We start from the raw sequence: 17,071 nt of genomic DNA, 5'->3' as shown, positions 1-17,071 counted from the left end.
ATTATTATGATATATAAATTATGATTTCCAAGTGATTATGGTTCATAAGTAAATTTTGTAAACTACACTTCAAAATCTGGTATACTGACTGCAGTCTATGAAATAATACAAATTATTAAATGGGATATTACTGAAGACATCAAAACACCATCCCCTCCAAAGTGCATGAGAATATTAGCCTCAAGATCTAAATGCAGAATAGATAATGTATTTCTATCACACAAAAAGAGAGGCAACGGAGATATTTGCAGGAGTAATGAATGTCCACTGAAAGCTATTGGAACTCTGGTCTTGTTTTAATCAACGCTGTATGACATTTTAGTATAGATTTTAATAGGAAACTACATTTTCATCACAAAATTTGTACCAATTTCTTGCAGAAGCGGTGCACATAATATGTGCTTGGGCAGCACATCACCATGGCAACCAGATCACAGTGATTACAGAGAAGCTGTAAGTCTCTTCATTCTGCACTGCCTGCACATTTGATCCCTAAAAATTGTTGCAGAAGTGATACTCTTACATCCCATGATATCTTTGAAACAGGAGATAAAATGTATACATTGATTGTCCTTACTATCATACAAGTGAGATTTCACAGTATGCTGATTCTTATTCTCCTCCTCTTAACATTTTAATTAATCAAATTCTATTTATTTCACCAAATTGTATACATATATATATACACACACACACAGACAAAAATAAAACATTACACCACCATCAAACAATGGCACTGGTTCATGAAGGCAACTGTGTGGTACTATGCACAACCATTTGCTTTATTTAACATCTGCTACATTAGCAATCTATGTCCAATTCTACTATCCTACTGAATTCCACATATTACTATCTGATATGAACCAATTTTCTAACTTTAAAAAAACCTGCAGGGTTAAGAACACAATCTCTTGCAATGATCAATTGATACCAAATTAATGTGCTGATTAATATTCTATTAATGTTTCCTTGGAGAAATATGGTTCAAACACTCATTTAAAACCTTCCATTTTCCAAACTGCCTCAGCAAAATCCACAAATTGCAACTCTCCCCAAAGGTGTGGGTAAAATTTTAATAGCTGAGAATTTGCAGTCAGTAGCAAACAGCCAGTCTCTGCCATAAACCTGTGAACAAAGTTCAGATTCATTTACTGCTTTTCTCCCCCCAGTGGAACTTGCCACCAGGAACCAGTTTCACTCAAAGCAAGGCCCTTGCATATTGACTGGACCTTCTGTAACATGCTGAGAAAGGATGGGGTTGGAAAAGTAAGAAGAACAGGTTAGCCAGCTATCAAAACAATCAAAAACTATGAATGTTTCTAAAGTTCTGACATTCAAAACGTCCAGATATATTCAAAAACTACTGGTCTATGAAGATATAAAAGCCTTAAGTAATACCTTAAAATATAATACCTTACATTTCACAAGTTGTTCATACACAACATCCCATGAGAACAAGTGTGTAAGAGTTGCCTCCGTCTACTTAAACTCAAGGTCAGGATTTCGGTGCCTGGGGCAGCAGAAATCACAGCACGATGCCATAGAATGTGAAGGTTTCCTCCATCATCCATCCCCAGAGACAATTTGAATTTCAGAATCCCTCGCAGCATGTTGTTGGCCGTCCAGAATGCCAAGTGTAGGAATCTTCACAGAATGTTTGTCTCTTAATACAGTTTTAAAATCTGAGAGGTGTGATGCTCCTTTGAAGAAAAATTGTTCAGACGCCAGAAGACAAAAGGGAAATACTCATAGGGACAGGAGCATAGGTGTCAACAGGAAATCTCAATTGAGGTGTTACCTGTCTGGTTTTTTTAAAAAATGACAGAGATCACAAAGAGGGTGCAGACATCCTGAATTTGGTGGGGGGGGGGTTGAAAAGGTGGGAAATAGGTGACAAGGAGAGGACAAAAGTAGAATCTTGCATCAGAACCAATTCAACATTTCAACCCAAAATATGAACAATTTTCATCCTCTCACAGATACTGCTCACGCTTCTGAGTTTTCCAGCAGATTGTTTGTTGCACTATAACAAGAATGTTATGTTGAATCTATTTAGGTGATAACTGAAGTATTACTTCCAATTCTAATCAGCAAATTTTGGAAGGCTGCAAAATCCTGGAGAGGGCACAAAATTAAAGTTATCTGAATAAACAAATAATTGCTTGCCAGCATTCTCAGCTGTTTAAGTCAATGGAGAAGCTGTCCATGCCATGTCCTATAAGTGGAATGATGTTCATTTGTATTCACCACAGGCAGGGCAGAGTTGCATGTGGAGTCCAAGACAGAAGGAACGTAGCATTTGAAAGGACATCCATGTAGAAACTACTGCAACCTTGGGAATCACGTCTTTGCTAAAATTGCAGAGTTGCAAGTAGTATTAGCACATAATTGGGTAAATGTTTATTTTGCATTGCAAAATCTGGGCCGATATTTCAAAATGAAATAAACAGCAAAACTTAATGTACAAGTGGTATTCAACATTACTTAACTGTAAACTCCAAAAACAGACTCATTATTTGCTACACACATAATTGGTGAACGCAGCGGGCCAGGCAGCATCATTATTTGCTATTATACTGATTTATTTAAATGCAAATGAATCCTATGCCATGTAAAGTTAAACATTCAATTGCTCATAACAGAGTAGAAAGTAACAGCCATGTCTTTCTCCAATTCATCCAAAAGAAATTCATATTAGAATCACAAAACAGCACAGCACATAAATAGGCCCTATTGGGCAACCTTGCCCATGCCAAGCATGATGCTTATCACTGCTCATCCCATTTGCCTGCATTCCACCCACATCCTTTTATACCTTTCCTAATTAAGTAGCTGTGCAGAAGATTTTTAAGTGCTGTAATTATATCTGCTTCTACCATCTCCCCTGGCAGCTGCTTCCAGATGACTACCAACTTCAGTGTTAAAAATTCACCTCTCATATCGTTTAAATTACTCCCCACTCACTTTAAACCTGTGCCTTCAAGTTCCAGAATCCCATGTCCTGAGGAAAAGACACTGTGAATCATATCTATGCCCCTCATAATTTTATAAACCTCTGTAAGGTCACTTCTCAGCTTCCAATGTTCCAATGAGTATAAACCTAGCCTATATAATCTCCCTGTATTTCATAGAAAACCATTCCAGGAAACTTTCTGGTGAACTCCTTCTGCACTCTCCCTATCGCTACTCGATCCTTCTTGTGTTGTGGCATCCTGAATTGTACCCAATGCTCTGAAGGCTGTCTACTCAATGTTGTTTAAAATATAACATTATGTCCCAACTGTTATACTCAATGCATTGATCCATGAATTTAAATATATCAAGTGTTTTCTTCAATACCCTATCTGTCTGTGGTGCCACTTTCAATGAGTTATGGACTTCTACTCCAAGGTTCATCTGTATAACAATGCTTCCGAGGTCCCTGACACTTACTTGATCTGTCCTACCACAATCTGACTTCCTAAAGTGTGTTAACTTGCACTTTTCTCTGAGATGCCCAACATTCCAGCTGATCTGCCTCCTGATGTAACCACCAATCTTCTTTGCAAATGTGTTATCCGTAGACTTACGAATCACACCTATCGATTTGTAATCCAGGGAGCGGGAAGCACAGAATCAAATATCGCTGGGATGATTGTACGTTCTAGTATCAATTGTTTGGCGACAATAAAGTATAAGAGTATTATCATATGTCTCTATAAATATAAACCTGTCTCTATGTAAATGGATATATATATATATATATAAATCATAAATAACAAAGATCCCAGCACACATCTTTCCAGTCAGAAAACACCCATCCATCACTGCCCCTCCCTCTGATCACCAAGCCAATTATGGATCCAACTTGCCAACACACCTCAGATCCCTTGTGCCTTAACCTTCCTCACCAACCTTACTGAAATCCATGTAAAGTCTATTTCAACCACAATGCCTTCATCTATTTTCTTAGTTACCAGCCTTCATTATCCTTCTACCAGAACACTGGTGAGAACTATTCAGTTAGAATGTTACTCACACAAAGATTGCTCCTTTGGCCCCCGAGGGACCTACTCTTTCTTTAGCTGCTCTCTTATCATAAATTTACAAATGATTTTTGGCTTCTAATCTTATTTGTCTAGGTCATTTCATGACCCATTTTTGCTTTATTACTTTATTTTTTTAAGTTATCTCCTATATCCCTTTCAACCTCAAAGAACTCGTTCAATACCAAATTCCCTCCCTGTCTTTTCCCTGATCAACCCTTCATGATCCTTTGTTAACCAATGTTCCCTAATCTTACCGTCTTTGCTTTTTTCGTATTAGGACTACTCTGACTCAGATCTCTTTACTATCTCAAACACAAGAAAATCTGAAGATGCTGGAAATCCAAAGCAACAGACAAAAAACTACGGAAGACACAAACAATCTCCCAGATATAATAGTGGCCAAAGGACCTAGGGTAATGGATGAACTGAAGGAAATTTATATTAGGCAGGAAATGGTATTGGAGAGACTGTTGGGTCAGAAGGCTGGTAAGTCCCCGGGACCTGATGGTCTGCATCCCAGGGTACTTAAGGAGGTGGCTTTAGAAATCGTGGACAGATTGGTAATCATTTTCCAATGTTCTATAGATTCAGGATCAGTTCCTGTGGATTGGAGAGTGGCTAATGTTGTCCATCTCTTCAAGAAGGAAGGAAGAGAGAAAACAGGGAATTATAGACCCGTTAGCCTGATGTCGGTGGTGGGAAAGATGCTGGAGTCAATTATAAAAGATGAAATTACGACACATCTGGATAGCAGTAACAGGATCGGTCCGAGTCAGCATGGATTTATGAAGGGGAAATCGTGCTGGACTAATCTTCTGGAATTTTTTGAGGATGTAACTATGAAAATGGACTAGTGTACCTGGACTTTCAGAAAGCCTTTGATAAAGTCCCACATAGGAGATTAGTGGGCAAAATTAGAGCACATGGTATTGGGGACAGAGTACTGACATGGATTGAAAATTGGCTGGCTGACAGAAAACAAAGAGTAGTGATTAATGGGTCCCTTTCGGAATGGCAGGTGGTGACCAGTGGGGTACCGCAGGGTTCAGTGCTGGGACTGCAGCTGTTTACAATATATATTAATGATTTTGATGAGGGAATTAAAAGTAACATTAGCAAATTTGCCGATGACACAAAGCTGGGTGGCAGTGTGAAATGTGAGGAGGATGTTATGAGAATGCAGGGTGACTTGGGACAGGCTGGGTGAGTGGGCAGATGCATGGCAGATGCAGTTTAATGTAGATAAATGTGAGGTTATCCACTTTGGTGGTAAGAACAGGAAGGCAGATTATTATCTAAATGGAGTCAAGTTAGGAAAAGGGGAAGTACAACGAGATCTAAGTGTTCTTGTACATCAGTCACTGAAAGCAAGCATGCAAGTACAGCCAGCGGTGAAGAAAGCTAATGGCATGTTGGCCTTCATAACAAGGGGAATTGAGTACAAGACCAAAGAGGTCCTTCTGCAGCTGTACAGGGCCCTGGTGAGACCACACCTGGAGTACTGTGTGCAGTTTTGGTCTCCAAATTTGAGGAAGGACATTCTTGCTATTGAGGGAGTGCAGCGTAGGTTCACAACATTAATTCCCGGGATGGCGGGAATGTCATATGTCGAAAGATTAGAGCGACTGGGCTTGTATACTCTGGAATTTAGAAGACTGAGAGAGGATCTTATTGAAACATATAAGATTATTAAGGGACTGGACATGCTGAAGCATGATCCCGCCGATGGGTGAGTCCAGAACCAGAGGCCACAGTTTAACAATAAGGGGTAGGCCATTTAGAACGGAGCTGAGGAAAAACTTTTTCACCCAGAGAGTGGTGGATATATGGAATGCTCTGCCCCAGAAGGCTGTGGAGGCCAAGTCTCTGGATGCTTTCAAGAAAGAGATGGATAGAGCTCTTAAAGATAGCAGAATCAAAGCTTATGGGGATAAGGCAGGAACTGGATACTGATTGTGGATGATCAGCCATGATCACAGTGAATGGCGGTGCTGGCTCAAAGGGCCAAATGGCCTACTCCTGCACCTATTGTCTATTGTCTAAAATGCTGGAGGAACTCAGCAGGCCAACCAGCATCTATGGAAAAAAGTAAACAATCAACATTTCAGGCCAAGACCCTTCACTATCTCGCTTTTAAACACGTCCCACTCAAATCAAAAGCCAAAAGCAGGTTATCTGAAACTCATATGAAAGGATGAACAGAGTGTGTGAGTGTGAAAGAAGGAGAGAATGCAGGACTACGAAAGTGAAATTGTGCTTGCAAAGGAGCAAGCATAAGAGTGATTGAACAGAAAGAGTAAGCAAATTCATAAAAGTGGTAAGTAAATGTTTAAGGAGATGAAGTACAAAACAAGCAAGGGAGCAAGAAATAGAGGAAGGAAACACACAAAGATGTAAGAGACAAAGCACACTGAAGAACATCTGGAGCATGTGAAACAGTGAGCAAAGGAGCACAGAAAAGAGGAAGGGAAGAAGAATGAGGCAAGGTTAATAAAAGCGTTAGTGAAATGGAGCACTAATTTGATTGTTTTACTTCTAAAAACTATTTTTTTTGTTTTTTCTAGACCAGGGTTTCCCAACCTGGGGTCCACAGACCCCTTGGTTAATGGTAGGAGTCCATGGCATAAAAAAATTTGGGAACACCTAATCTAGACTGTCTGAGGTTCAAACTGCACCTTTTCAAAGATATTTTTTAAAAACTTATTCTTGTGAGGCGACGAGGTATAGGATTGTGTTTTAATAGTCCATTCATCCTGAAAGCTGCAATCAAATTCAATTTAGATTGACTAGATGAAGATGTCCTTTGCCTGCAAAAATCCTGAGTAAATGAGCTTTGTCGCAGATGTTTTTCCACAGTAAGAACTGTACAGAATGAAATATCAAATTGGCTGCCACATCCTGAGAGGTCAGAATGTTAGCTGGTCTCCAAAATGAAAACAGTGGGAGACTTCCGGTAGCGCTCATGGAGTGAAGTCGCGTTCTTGACTCGCTCCATTACCTCTGAGTTTTTTCTCTCTATGGTCAGCTATACTTTAATTAACTATTAAGGCATCAATTTTTACAATACTTTGAATTAAACTGAATTCTCTGACAATTGGATGGAACTTAGATCTGCTATGTCTAAGAACGGGAAAGACGGCAAGGATGGTAAACCTCCGGTTAAACCGAAAGCTACGGATCTCCCTCCGACTGAATCACCGGTGACTTTGGAAGCTATATCGGAGTTAATTCAGAGGGAAATTTCAACCTCTGTTAGGGAGATGATTCGTACAGAAATTATGGGCTTTGTTAAAGACCTGATTCATATGGAAATCTCAACTAAGTTCCAGAAAATTGCCGATTTAATTGATAAGATGCAAACATGTATTGCGGAACATCAGTCGGCTATATCTGGTCTTCAAAAATCCGCGCAACAAAGTGAGCTTAAGATGGGGAAAGTCGAAGAAACAATTAATGTAATGAAGAAGAAACTTGACTTTTTGACTTTTAAAAACTCTGACTTGGAATCTAGAATGCGACGGCAGAATTTACGAATGATTGGCGTCAGGGAAGCCGTGGAAGCTAACAACCCTATGAAATATTTCTCCCAACTTTTAAAAGATGCATTCCCTACTGTATTTCCTGACCAACCACCGCTACTGGATCGTGTTCACAGAATCCCATCATACTCGTCTAGGTCAGATAGACCTAGGCATGTTATCTTACGTTTTCATTACTTTCAAGATAAGGAGAGACTGTTTCGATTCGCTCGATCTAAAGGTTTCATTGATTTTTCGGATCTTAAGTTCCGATTCGTGGAAGATTTCAGTAAACCAATCTGGGACCAACGGGTCCGTTACAGATCCGTGATGTCGGAATTCTATAAGATGGATTTAAGACCAGCGCTGCTGTACCCTGCACGTCTAAGGATTCGCATGTTAGATGGAGCTCTTCGTTTTTTTGATTCTCCATCGGATGCCCAGAGTTATCTGGATCAACTTTCATCTTCAACATCTTAATTGCCTTTTTTTAATTTTCTCCGTTGATCGGAGGCTGTGAATTGGTTGGTTTTAACTTTTCTGTGCCCTATTTGGGCAGAAAAGTTTACTTTCGATTTCTTAATATGGCTGCTAAACTTTCTTTTTAACTGCGTCATTTCTTTCTTTTCCCTGGGGATTCTGGGTGGTTACTTCCCTTTTGTCATCTTACGTATTTCCTGTGCGGCCTTAAATTTTGTAGTTTTTTTTTAAATTTTATTCTGTTTTGCTTTTTATAATCATTTTATGTTAATAATCCTATTTTTTTTGTTGCTGTGTCTATTCATGAGTTTGAGGTTTATTGTGGTTTTTTTTAATATATACTTTCCGGCTTTTGTTCTGTTCTGTGTGTATTTTAATTGAGCTAACTTTTTTTTACTTATTTTTTACTGTTTTACAATTAGCTGATCCTTTTCATATTTATACCTTTTTTTTAGGGAGCGTATACCGGAAGTCATGGGGGTAGTTTTAGCGCTTGCTTCTTTCTGGCGGGTCTGCTTTAGATTTCGCCTTGGGGTCCTGGGGTGGGGGGCGGTGGGAGGGGCTTCACGTTTTAGTTTGTTTCTCTTTGGGCTATATACATTATTGAAGTATTGGTTACGTCCTTTTCCCCGGTATCTTTTGTATGTTCTGTTTCCTCTCCGGGTCTGTGGGTCGCGCCTATTGTCAATCCTCCTTGTTATGGGTTGACTTTAGGATTTATGGAGTCTATTATTAATTTTGTCTCCTGGAATACTAATGGTCTTAATCATCCTATTAAAAGGAAAAAAGTTTTTAAAGTGTTCCGGAGACTTAAAGCACAAATTTTATTTTTACAAGAGACCCATGTACGGAGGGGGGACAGACTACGTTTTTTCAAATTTTGGAAGGGACAACAATTTCATTCGAACTCCAATGCTAAGATTCGAGGCGTCTCTATCTTTATAGACTCCTCAGTTACTTTTATACAACAGGATATTATCTCTGATCCGAATGGTAGATTTTTATTGGTTAGTGGTTTATTATTTAATAAAAAAGTAGTTTTGGTTAATGTTTATGCTCCTAATATGGATTGTCCGGAATTTTATAAATCATTGTTTGATCAGTTTCCGAATTTGAACGAGTTTTCATTGATTTGGGGCGGAGATCTTAATACCTGTTTATCTCCAGCTTTGGACCGTTCGGCTCCTTTACGGACTTTACCTAATAAATCTGCAAATTTGATTAATTTTTTCCTTTCTGATTCTGGGTCGACGGACATTTGGCGTTTTCTGCATCCTCAGGAAAAAGATTTTTCCTTCTTTTCACATGTTCATCATTCCTATTCAAGAATTGATTATTTTTTCATTGATTCTCGTCTCATTTCTTCAGTGATTAAATGTGATTATGATTCTATAACCATTTCGGATCATGCTCCACTTAAGCTTTCTATTAAAATTATGGCCAATATACCAAACAATAGACAATGGCGTTTTAATTCGCTGTTGCTTCAGGACTCGGACTTTGTTAATTTTATGAATGAACAGATTGAGCTTTTTTTTACAATTAACCATACAGAAGATATTTCGGTTAACACTCTTTGGGACACTTTTAAAGCCTATATTCGGGGTCAGATTATTTCGTATTCCGTTGCTTTGAGGAAGAAACAGAAGCAGGAGGAGATGGTAATTGTGGACAAGATTAAAGAAATTGATAAGAAATATGTTATGGCTCCTTCTGAGGAGCTATACAAACAAAGAACTGAACTTCAAATGGAACACAGTTTACTACTCTCGTCCTCGATTGTAAACCAATTAAAGAAAACAAGAAGTGATTTTTATGTTCACAGTGATAAAATTGGCAAGCTGCTGGCTAATCAATTGAAATCTAATTATGTTAAATCTCAAATCAATCAGATTTATAACCAAAATGATCGATTGATATTGGATCATGTGGGGATTAATCAAACCTTTTGTGATTTTTATTCTTCTTTATACCAATCAGAGTCTCCTCGAGATTCTAAATATATGAATGATTTTTTAGATAAGTTAGACTTCCCTCTGATTTCACAGGATATGTCTTCTTTATTAGATACTTCCATTACAATGGATGAGATTAAGAATGTTATTTTTTCTATGAATCTGGGGAAAGCTCCTGGCCCTGATGGGTTTACCGTTGAATTTTATAAATGTTTTGCTTCTTTATTGATTCCTTGGCTCTATAAGGTTTTTGAGGCTTCTTTGAAACTTGGTAAACTTCCGGAATCTTTTAATAGAGCATCAATTTCTTTAATACTAAAGAAGGATAAAGACCCTGCTCAATGTGCATCTTATAGACCAATATCTTTATTAAATGTTGATTCTAAAGTTTTTTCTAAGTTATTAGCAAATAGACTAGAAAAAGTACTTCCTTCTATTATTTCGGAAGACCAAACGGGTTTTATTAAAGGTCGTTACTCTTTTTATAATATTCGTACATTGTTAAATATCGTTTATACTCCCTCACAAAATGTTCCTGAGTGTGTTATTTCTTTAGATGCCGAGAAAGCTTTTGATAGAGTAGAATGGCCTTATTTATTTAAGGTGCTTGAAATGTTTAATTTTAGCTTGAAATTTATATCCTGGATTAAACTGTTATATTATTCCCCTGTAGCCTCGGTTCGTACTAACTCCTTAAACTCACCTTTTTTTCCTCTCTTTCGTGGTACTCGACAAGGCTGTCCTCTTAGTCCCCTATTATTTGATATTGCATTAGAACCTCTTGCAATTGCTATTCGAGAATCTTTAAATATTACTGGGATAACTCGGGGATTAAAGTCCCATAAATTATCACTCTATGCTGATGATTTACTTTTATATATTTCTAATCCTGAGAGATCCATTCCTGCTGTTTTAGAGTTATTAGCACAATTTGGTCTTTTCTCAGGTTATAAATTAAATCTTAGTAAGAGTGAACTGTTTCCGATTAATAAACATCTTCCCTTATATTATAAATTTCCATTTAAATTGATTAATAATTACTTTTCATATCTTGGGATTAAAATTACTTGTAAACATAAAGATTTATTTAAGACTAACTTTTTACCATTAATAGACCATATTACTCAACTTTCATCTAAATGGTTTCCCTTATATTTAACTTTGATTGGTCGTATTAATGCAGTTAAGATGTTTTTTTTGCCAAAATTTTTATATGTGTTTCAGGCATTACCAATTTTCGTTCCTAAATCTTTTTTTGATAAAGTTGACTCTAAAATTTCTTCATTTATTTGGCAGAACAAGAATCCGAGACTGGGTAAAATACATTTACAGAAAGCTAAGAGAGATGGAGGTTTAGCATTACCTAACTTTAGATTTTATTATTGGGCTATTAATATTCGACATATGAAATTTTGGTTACTTGATCGGGACATACTATTTATTCCTAAATGGGTAGCATTGGAATTACAATCTGTTCAGGGTTATACACTTGGTTCTATTTTAGGTTCCTCTCTTCCTTTTGATTCGAAACGTCTTAAGCAGGTCTCTAACCCGATAGTTAAATATGCTTTGCGCATTTGGTTTCAATTCAGAAAATTTTTTGATCTTAATCAATTCGGGTTAGCGATTCCTATTTTAGGGAACATATTTTTTCCTCCCTCTTTTACGGATCGCGCTTTTCAAACTTGGAAGACTAAGGGTATTTTACGGTTTTTGGATTTATTTTTAGATGGTTCCCTTATGTCTTTTGAACAATTATCTAACAAATATAACTTATCAAGAATACATTTTTTTAGATATTTACAAGTTAGAAATTTCCTAAGTACTATACTTACTTCCTTTCCAATGCTTCCTCCTATATATATTTTAGATTCGATAATTAACCTTAATCCATGTCAGAAAGGTGCATCGGCTATGATTTATAATATTATTATGAAACTTAGGAAAGCTCCATTTGATAAGATTAGGGTAGATTGGGAACAGGAATTGGGGCTTACCATTTCTGTGGATGATTGGGGGCAGATTTTACAATTAGTTAATACTTCCTCTATTTGTGCTAAACATTCCCTAATTCAATTTAAAGTGGTTCATAGAGCACATATGTCCAAAGATAAGTTAGCGCGTTTTTACTCGCATATTAATCCTTTCTGTGATAGATGTTCGGGGCAGATAGCCTCTTTAACTCATATGTTTTGGTCTTGCCCTACTTTGGAAACTTTTTGGAGAGATATTTTCAATATTATTTCTAAGGTATTAAATATAGATATCTCTCCTCACCCTATTACTGCTATCTTTGGACTACCTAAAATTTCTAGTAATCTTTCCCCTTCAGCCCGTAGAATGATTGCATTTCTTACTTTAATGGCGAAAAGATGTATTTTACAACATTGGAAAGAGCTTAATGCTCCAACTACCTTTTTTTGGTTTTCTCAGACGATTTTATGTTTGAATCTGGAGAAAATTAGAAGTAACCTTTATGATTCTTCATTTAAATTTGAACAGATTTGGGGACCTTTTATTCGATATTTTCATTTAATGTAATATTTACCCTTCTTGTTTTCTCTTCACTGTTTTAATGGAGGTCGGGATTGAGGACGTGATTTTAAGTTTAACTCTGTTTGGTTTCAAGTTAGCCCATTGCTTTGCTTTGCTTTTAGTTAGTTGCACGGTGGGTTTTTTTTTGGGGTTTTTTTTTTCTTTTTTTCCATTGATATATATAAAATCTAGTATACTATTATGTTATCTTGGTTTCTTATGCTTAAATTACATTGTTTGTAGTATTTTCTTTTTGGTATTGTTATCTTTTGGAATTTTATTATACTTTAACATTGTATTAATGTTTATATGGCTTACCTTTTTTGTATACTTACTCAATAAAAAGATTTAAAAAGAAAGAAAATGAAAACAGTATAAGAGACTAGGTGGGACTGTTGTACAGAAATTAAGAATAAGAAGCAGCGATTCTAAATAAACTTTAAACTGTCTCATCCCATTGATTTGGCCACATATTAATTATAATAAATATGGCCACATAATTAATACAAGAAAAAGTTTACAACTTCTAACTTTGAACTACAATTGAAACTATGGTTCTTCACAAGTGATGGGTTTTCGGACCGGCTACGTAGCCTGGCGCTTTGCTATCTCCAGGAATGGCCTGGAAGACTTGTACTTTCGGGGAGCTGCGCCATAGATGGCCCAGTTCTTCGCTAATCTTTCGCTGTAAACCACTGTGGGAGACTGAAACATCGAGACAGCAGGTGGTGTTTGCTGCTGTCAGAAGAAGGCCTCTGTACTCGAGCAATCTCTCTTTGATCGAGAGTGAGAATACCTGATACAAGGTCCTGGAGAAGCAATGCAGAAGATTGTAACACTGGAACATCAAGTTGCTAGTCTCCTCTTATGTTGTTGTTGCAGGAGCTCTCTCTCTCTCTCCCTCAATGGAAAGAGACAGCCTGTCTGAGACACCGAAGTGCTGGTTATGGGCTGTAGTTTTTGTTGGACACTAGATCAAGGGTTTCTTTTGGGGGGGGGGGTGATGGCTATTGCTTGCTTGCTGGGGGGGGGGTGTTGGTGCTTCTGCAAGTGCGGGGGTGAGTCAATGCTCCTGCTGCTGCTTGTGCATGGGGGGGGAGGGGGATCTCAGGGAGTTCCGATTTCTATCATTCATTCTGTGGGCCTTCTTGTTTCATGAATGTCTGTGATGAGTAAGAATTTTACGTTGTATACTGTATACATCCTCTAATATTAAGTTTAACCATTTGAATCATTTTTGACATCATTTTCATTTTGACATTCAAAATTAACAAAAAATTTTAAAATGCTGTACACAATTATGCAATGTTTATATTAAACTGGAAATAAACTGGGAACAGTAAACTAATCTACAAAAATGTAAATACAGAATGTAGCAGTAATACTTCGATGTACATTGATAGTACCATACAATAACCAATCTACTGTTAGGCTATTTAGATACAACAGATAAAGTTTAAAGGTACTGTACACAACCAGCTAAGTATTTAAATCTGATCAGCGACAGGGTCACAGCATTGACGGTAGTGATAATAGGTCCAGTTTTTCCCATCATTTCCTCAGCATTTGATATTCCTGCTATTAGAAGGAATTCATAAAACGTGCCTTCAATTATTTTTATTCTCTATTTTTACTCTCTAACCTTACATGCTAAATTTTGTGGCTATGCACCTTTCAGTGGTTCAGCCAAAGGTCAAAATGTTATTGAGGTGGTTCTACTTCAATGATCCCCCAATACGTCACCCATATTCCAAATTACATGCCCAACAAAATTAGGAGAGCCTCACTGTGATAACAATACATGTACAGTTATTACAGGATACACAATATGTGCTCTGTAATTATGCATTCTGCACGTCTGGACACGGTGTTTAAAATCAAACCTTTTCTCTGCTCACAATCTGTTTTGTACTTGTTTTCCATCCACTGCATCTGCACCCCTCCCCCACCACCAATTGCACTATCACCACCAACAATTGTTCTGACCTCCATCAGGAAGTCCTTCCTGTAATAAAAGACTCAATTTGCAGCTGTGTCTCTTTGCAATGGGATCAGATCAATTTTCTTTCACAGGATGAGCAGTGTAATGGCATTTACTTTGGTTTAATCAATGTGGGATTGGAAAAGATACCAATTCTCATCTAACCGCTAACAAGACAATGTGACTGTCATAGTTCCCCATTTAGAGGTAAAAGAATGTTGAAGTCTTTTCTGCAAAATATCAATCCATTCTTTCATAAAACTTAACTGCATTCAATACATAACAATGTGCAAAATCCACCACTTTTAGGGGAGCTTTTTAAAAAAATCATCTAGTAGACTTTCATGGGTGTTCCCAATTTTAATTTACTGTTAAAGCAGACAGATTTACTGAATTTGATAACTCTGACCAAAAAAAGCTTTGTAATTTTGTATTCATCACACATTCTGTTCTGCCTTAGGCCATGTGCTGACATTACATGTCACATCCAGTAAGCATTACTGTAATTATCATTTTTTTGTGTACAACCTCTTATTATACATGATTGCTGCAATTGTGACTGCTAAAATTCAATGTAAATTGCTATCTTTATCCTTCAGGCACTGAGCTGAGATTGAAGGATCACACAGATCACAGTAGTGTTAACAGATGAAGGTCACTGAAAGGACTTCACTAATAAATATAAAGCCTCAATGGCTTTCCAAGCCTCAGTGTGGTGTGTACAATGAAGCTGATAACAATGTAGAAGGACAGGTGATAAAGAGACAGGCAATGATGATAAGTGCACCAAGCTTATACTAAAGGTCTTTTAAGTCCAGTTTTCTGCATATATCCAAGATAATATCATTTGTTTGCTGTACTAGGGTATTCAATAGATGATGTTACACTCAAAATGTTAACATAATTTTATCAGCTCAAAAATATATGTTAGGTGGTTCTAACGACCATTTTTTTCTCTACAAATTAAAACTTGCCTTTGTGAAATTCTTGTGGCATAGTTAAAACAAGGATCATTAGGAGAGAGGGAACATCTCGGTATAATAATGGCACATCTGGCTTCTCATCATCACAAATTCTGGAAATAGAAATTAAACAGTTATGAGTGTGCAAGACAGCTGAAGGCTTGTTTTTGTAAACTGATCACTGAGAATTCTGTGATCCAAATGTCAGCACTCATGGCCCTGTTAAATTTTTTGATTTAATCTGTTTCAAATGCTATTATGCTTTTGACCTTAAACTGTGACCTTAAAAACAGATTCACTAGAGAATGGAAAAGCATAGGAAAGTAATTACTTCACAATAATTTTGGCGCTATAAGAAGAGGTTAAACAAAGACCTTCATACAATGCAAACAATTTTATGTAAATGTTACATTAGGTATGATCCTTTCTTTTGCTGAACTGTTCTATGGAATTAAAGAAAATTTTACTAGCTGGTAAAAAAAACTGATATTGTCCAAATCTGTGCAGCAGGGAATTCCCAAATTCAACAAGAAATGAACTCTCCCTAAAAAGACAATGTGGAGATTACATTTGCTCCAAAAGCAGTTTTCAATTAGATAATTTCATGAAGATGATTACCTATCAGTTTAAATTACAATTTAATCCAACCAAAGATTTCGTTTCCAAATGCAGTCCACCACCTGGTTTTGGAAAACAAGGGAATCAAAGGAAGGTGTGGAAAAGGGAGCTGAGTTGGGAGAAAGCTTGAAGGACTAAATGGCCTCCTTTACTTGGGAGAAAAAGCGGAGCGGGGGGGGGAAGAATTTTGAGAGGAGATGAAAAGGCAGGAGGAGAAAGGAAGGAGCTTGAAAAAGGAAAGACAATATAACAGAACTAAAAACCATCAGGAGAGTTAACTGACTGATACATTTTGAACCAGCAGGTGTAATAAAATATGAGATTGTTATTCATAAGAGCTAGGCATCAATTGCAGAAAATGTTAGGTATTTTGCATTGCAGAAAAAATGGTTACCTCAATATTATGAAACGTCTACTTGATCAAACCAAAGAATCTAGTGTGCTAATAGAGAAATGTGCAACTGGTTCCTATCTTTGGCAAAACTATGGTGAAAAGATTTGGAATGTATGAATTTTGTTTTACATCATTAGGTCTGTTCAAAATCTAAAACAAATTACAAATGGAATACTTACCCTGAATCAATAACTTGCGTCAACTGTGTAAGTCGTGTCCAAGGATTGTATGCAGAGTCGATTCTAAAAAGACGCATATGCATAGCAAGCACATGCAGCAGCTGGTCTGTAATTTAAAACAAGCAATATGATGTATAATATGATAATATGATGAGCTACAGTTTCAGAATTTCTCCGTGTTCTAAAAAAATGTAAAACTCCATTGTGCACAATCACTGGAATGATTACTGACAGGATGAAAACGTTATGGAAACTGCTGATTGATATTATTTGTTTTCTTAATTCAGGATATTCTTTTTAGTAAAGGCTGCTGAGTCTTTGAACATAGACCATCCTACTGACTCAAGCCAACTAAGTAGAAGCTCATCTATTTCCCCAGACCAGGGGAAAGCTTAGTGGTCTGTTTGCCAAAGATTCAGCA

The 17,071-nt window shown here is 37.0% G+C and overlaps 1 protein-coding gene across 4 annotated transcripts in view; it reads right to left on the bottom strand.

Moving 5' to 3' along the window:
* Positions 1-17,071, bottom strand: part of ubr3 (ubiquitin protein ligase E3 component n-recognin 3) — a 230,487-nt gene that overhangs the window by 27,136 nt on the left and 186,280 nt on the right. For all 4 annotated transcript variants that reach the window (XM_063052208.1, XM_063052206.1, XM_063052207.1 and 1 more), the window contains 2 exons: positions 16,651-16,756; positions 15,472-15,572 (listed from right to left, as the gene is read on the bottom strand). In XM_063052208.1, coding sequence (XP_062908278.1) covers positions 15,472-15,572; positions 16,651-16,756 — 207 coding nt within the window. The remainder of the gene's footprint in view (positions 1-15,471; positions 15,573-16,650; positions 16,757-17,071) is intronic.

The sequence above is a fragment of the Mobula hypostoma genome, chromosome 6, assembly GCF_963921235.1.
Source record: "Mobula hypostoma chromosome 6, sMobHyp1.1, whole genome shotgun sequence".
NCBI lineage: Eukaryota > Metazoa > Chordata > Chondrichthyes > Myliobatiformes > Myliobatidae > Mobula > Mobula hypostoma.
This window is presented reverse-complemented; position numbering and strand designations above follow the sequence as displayed.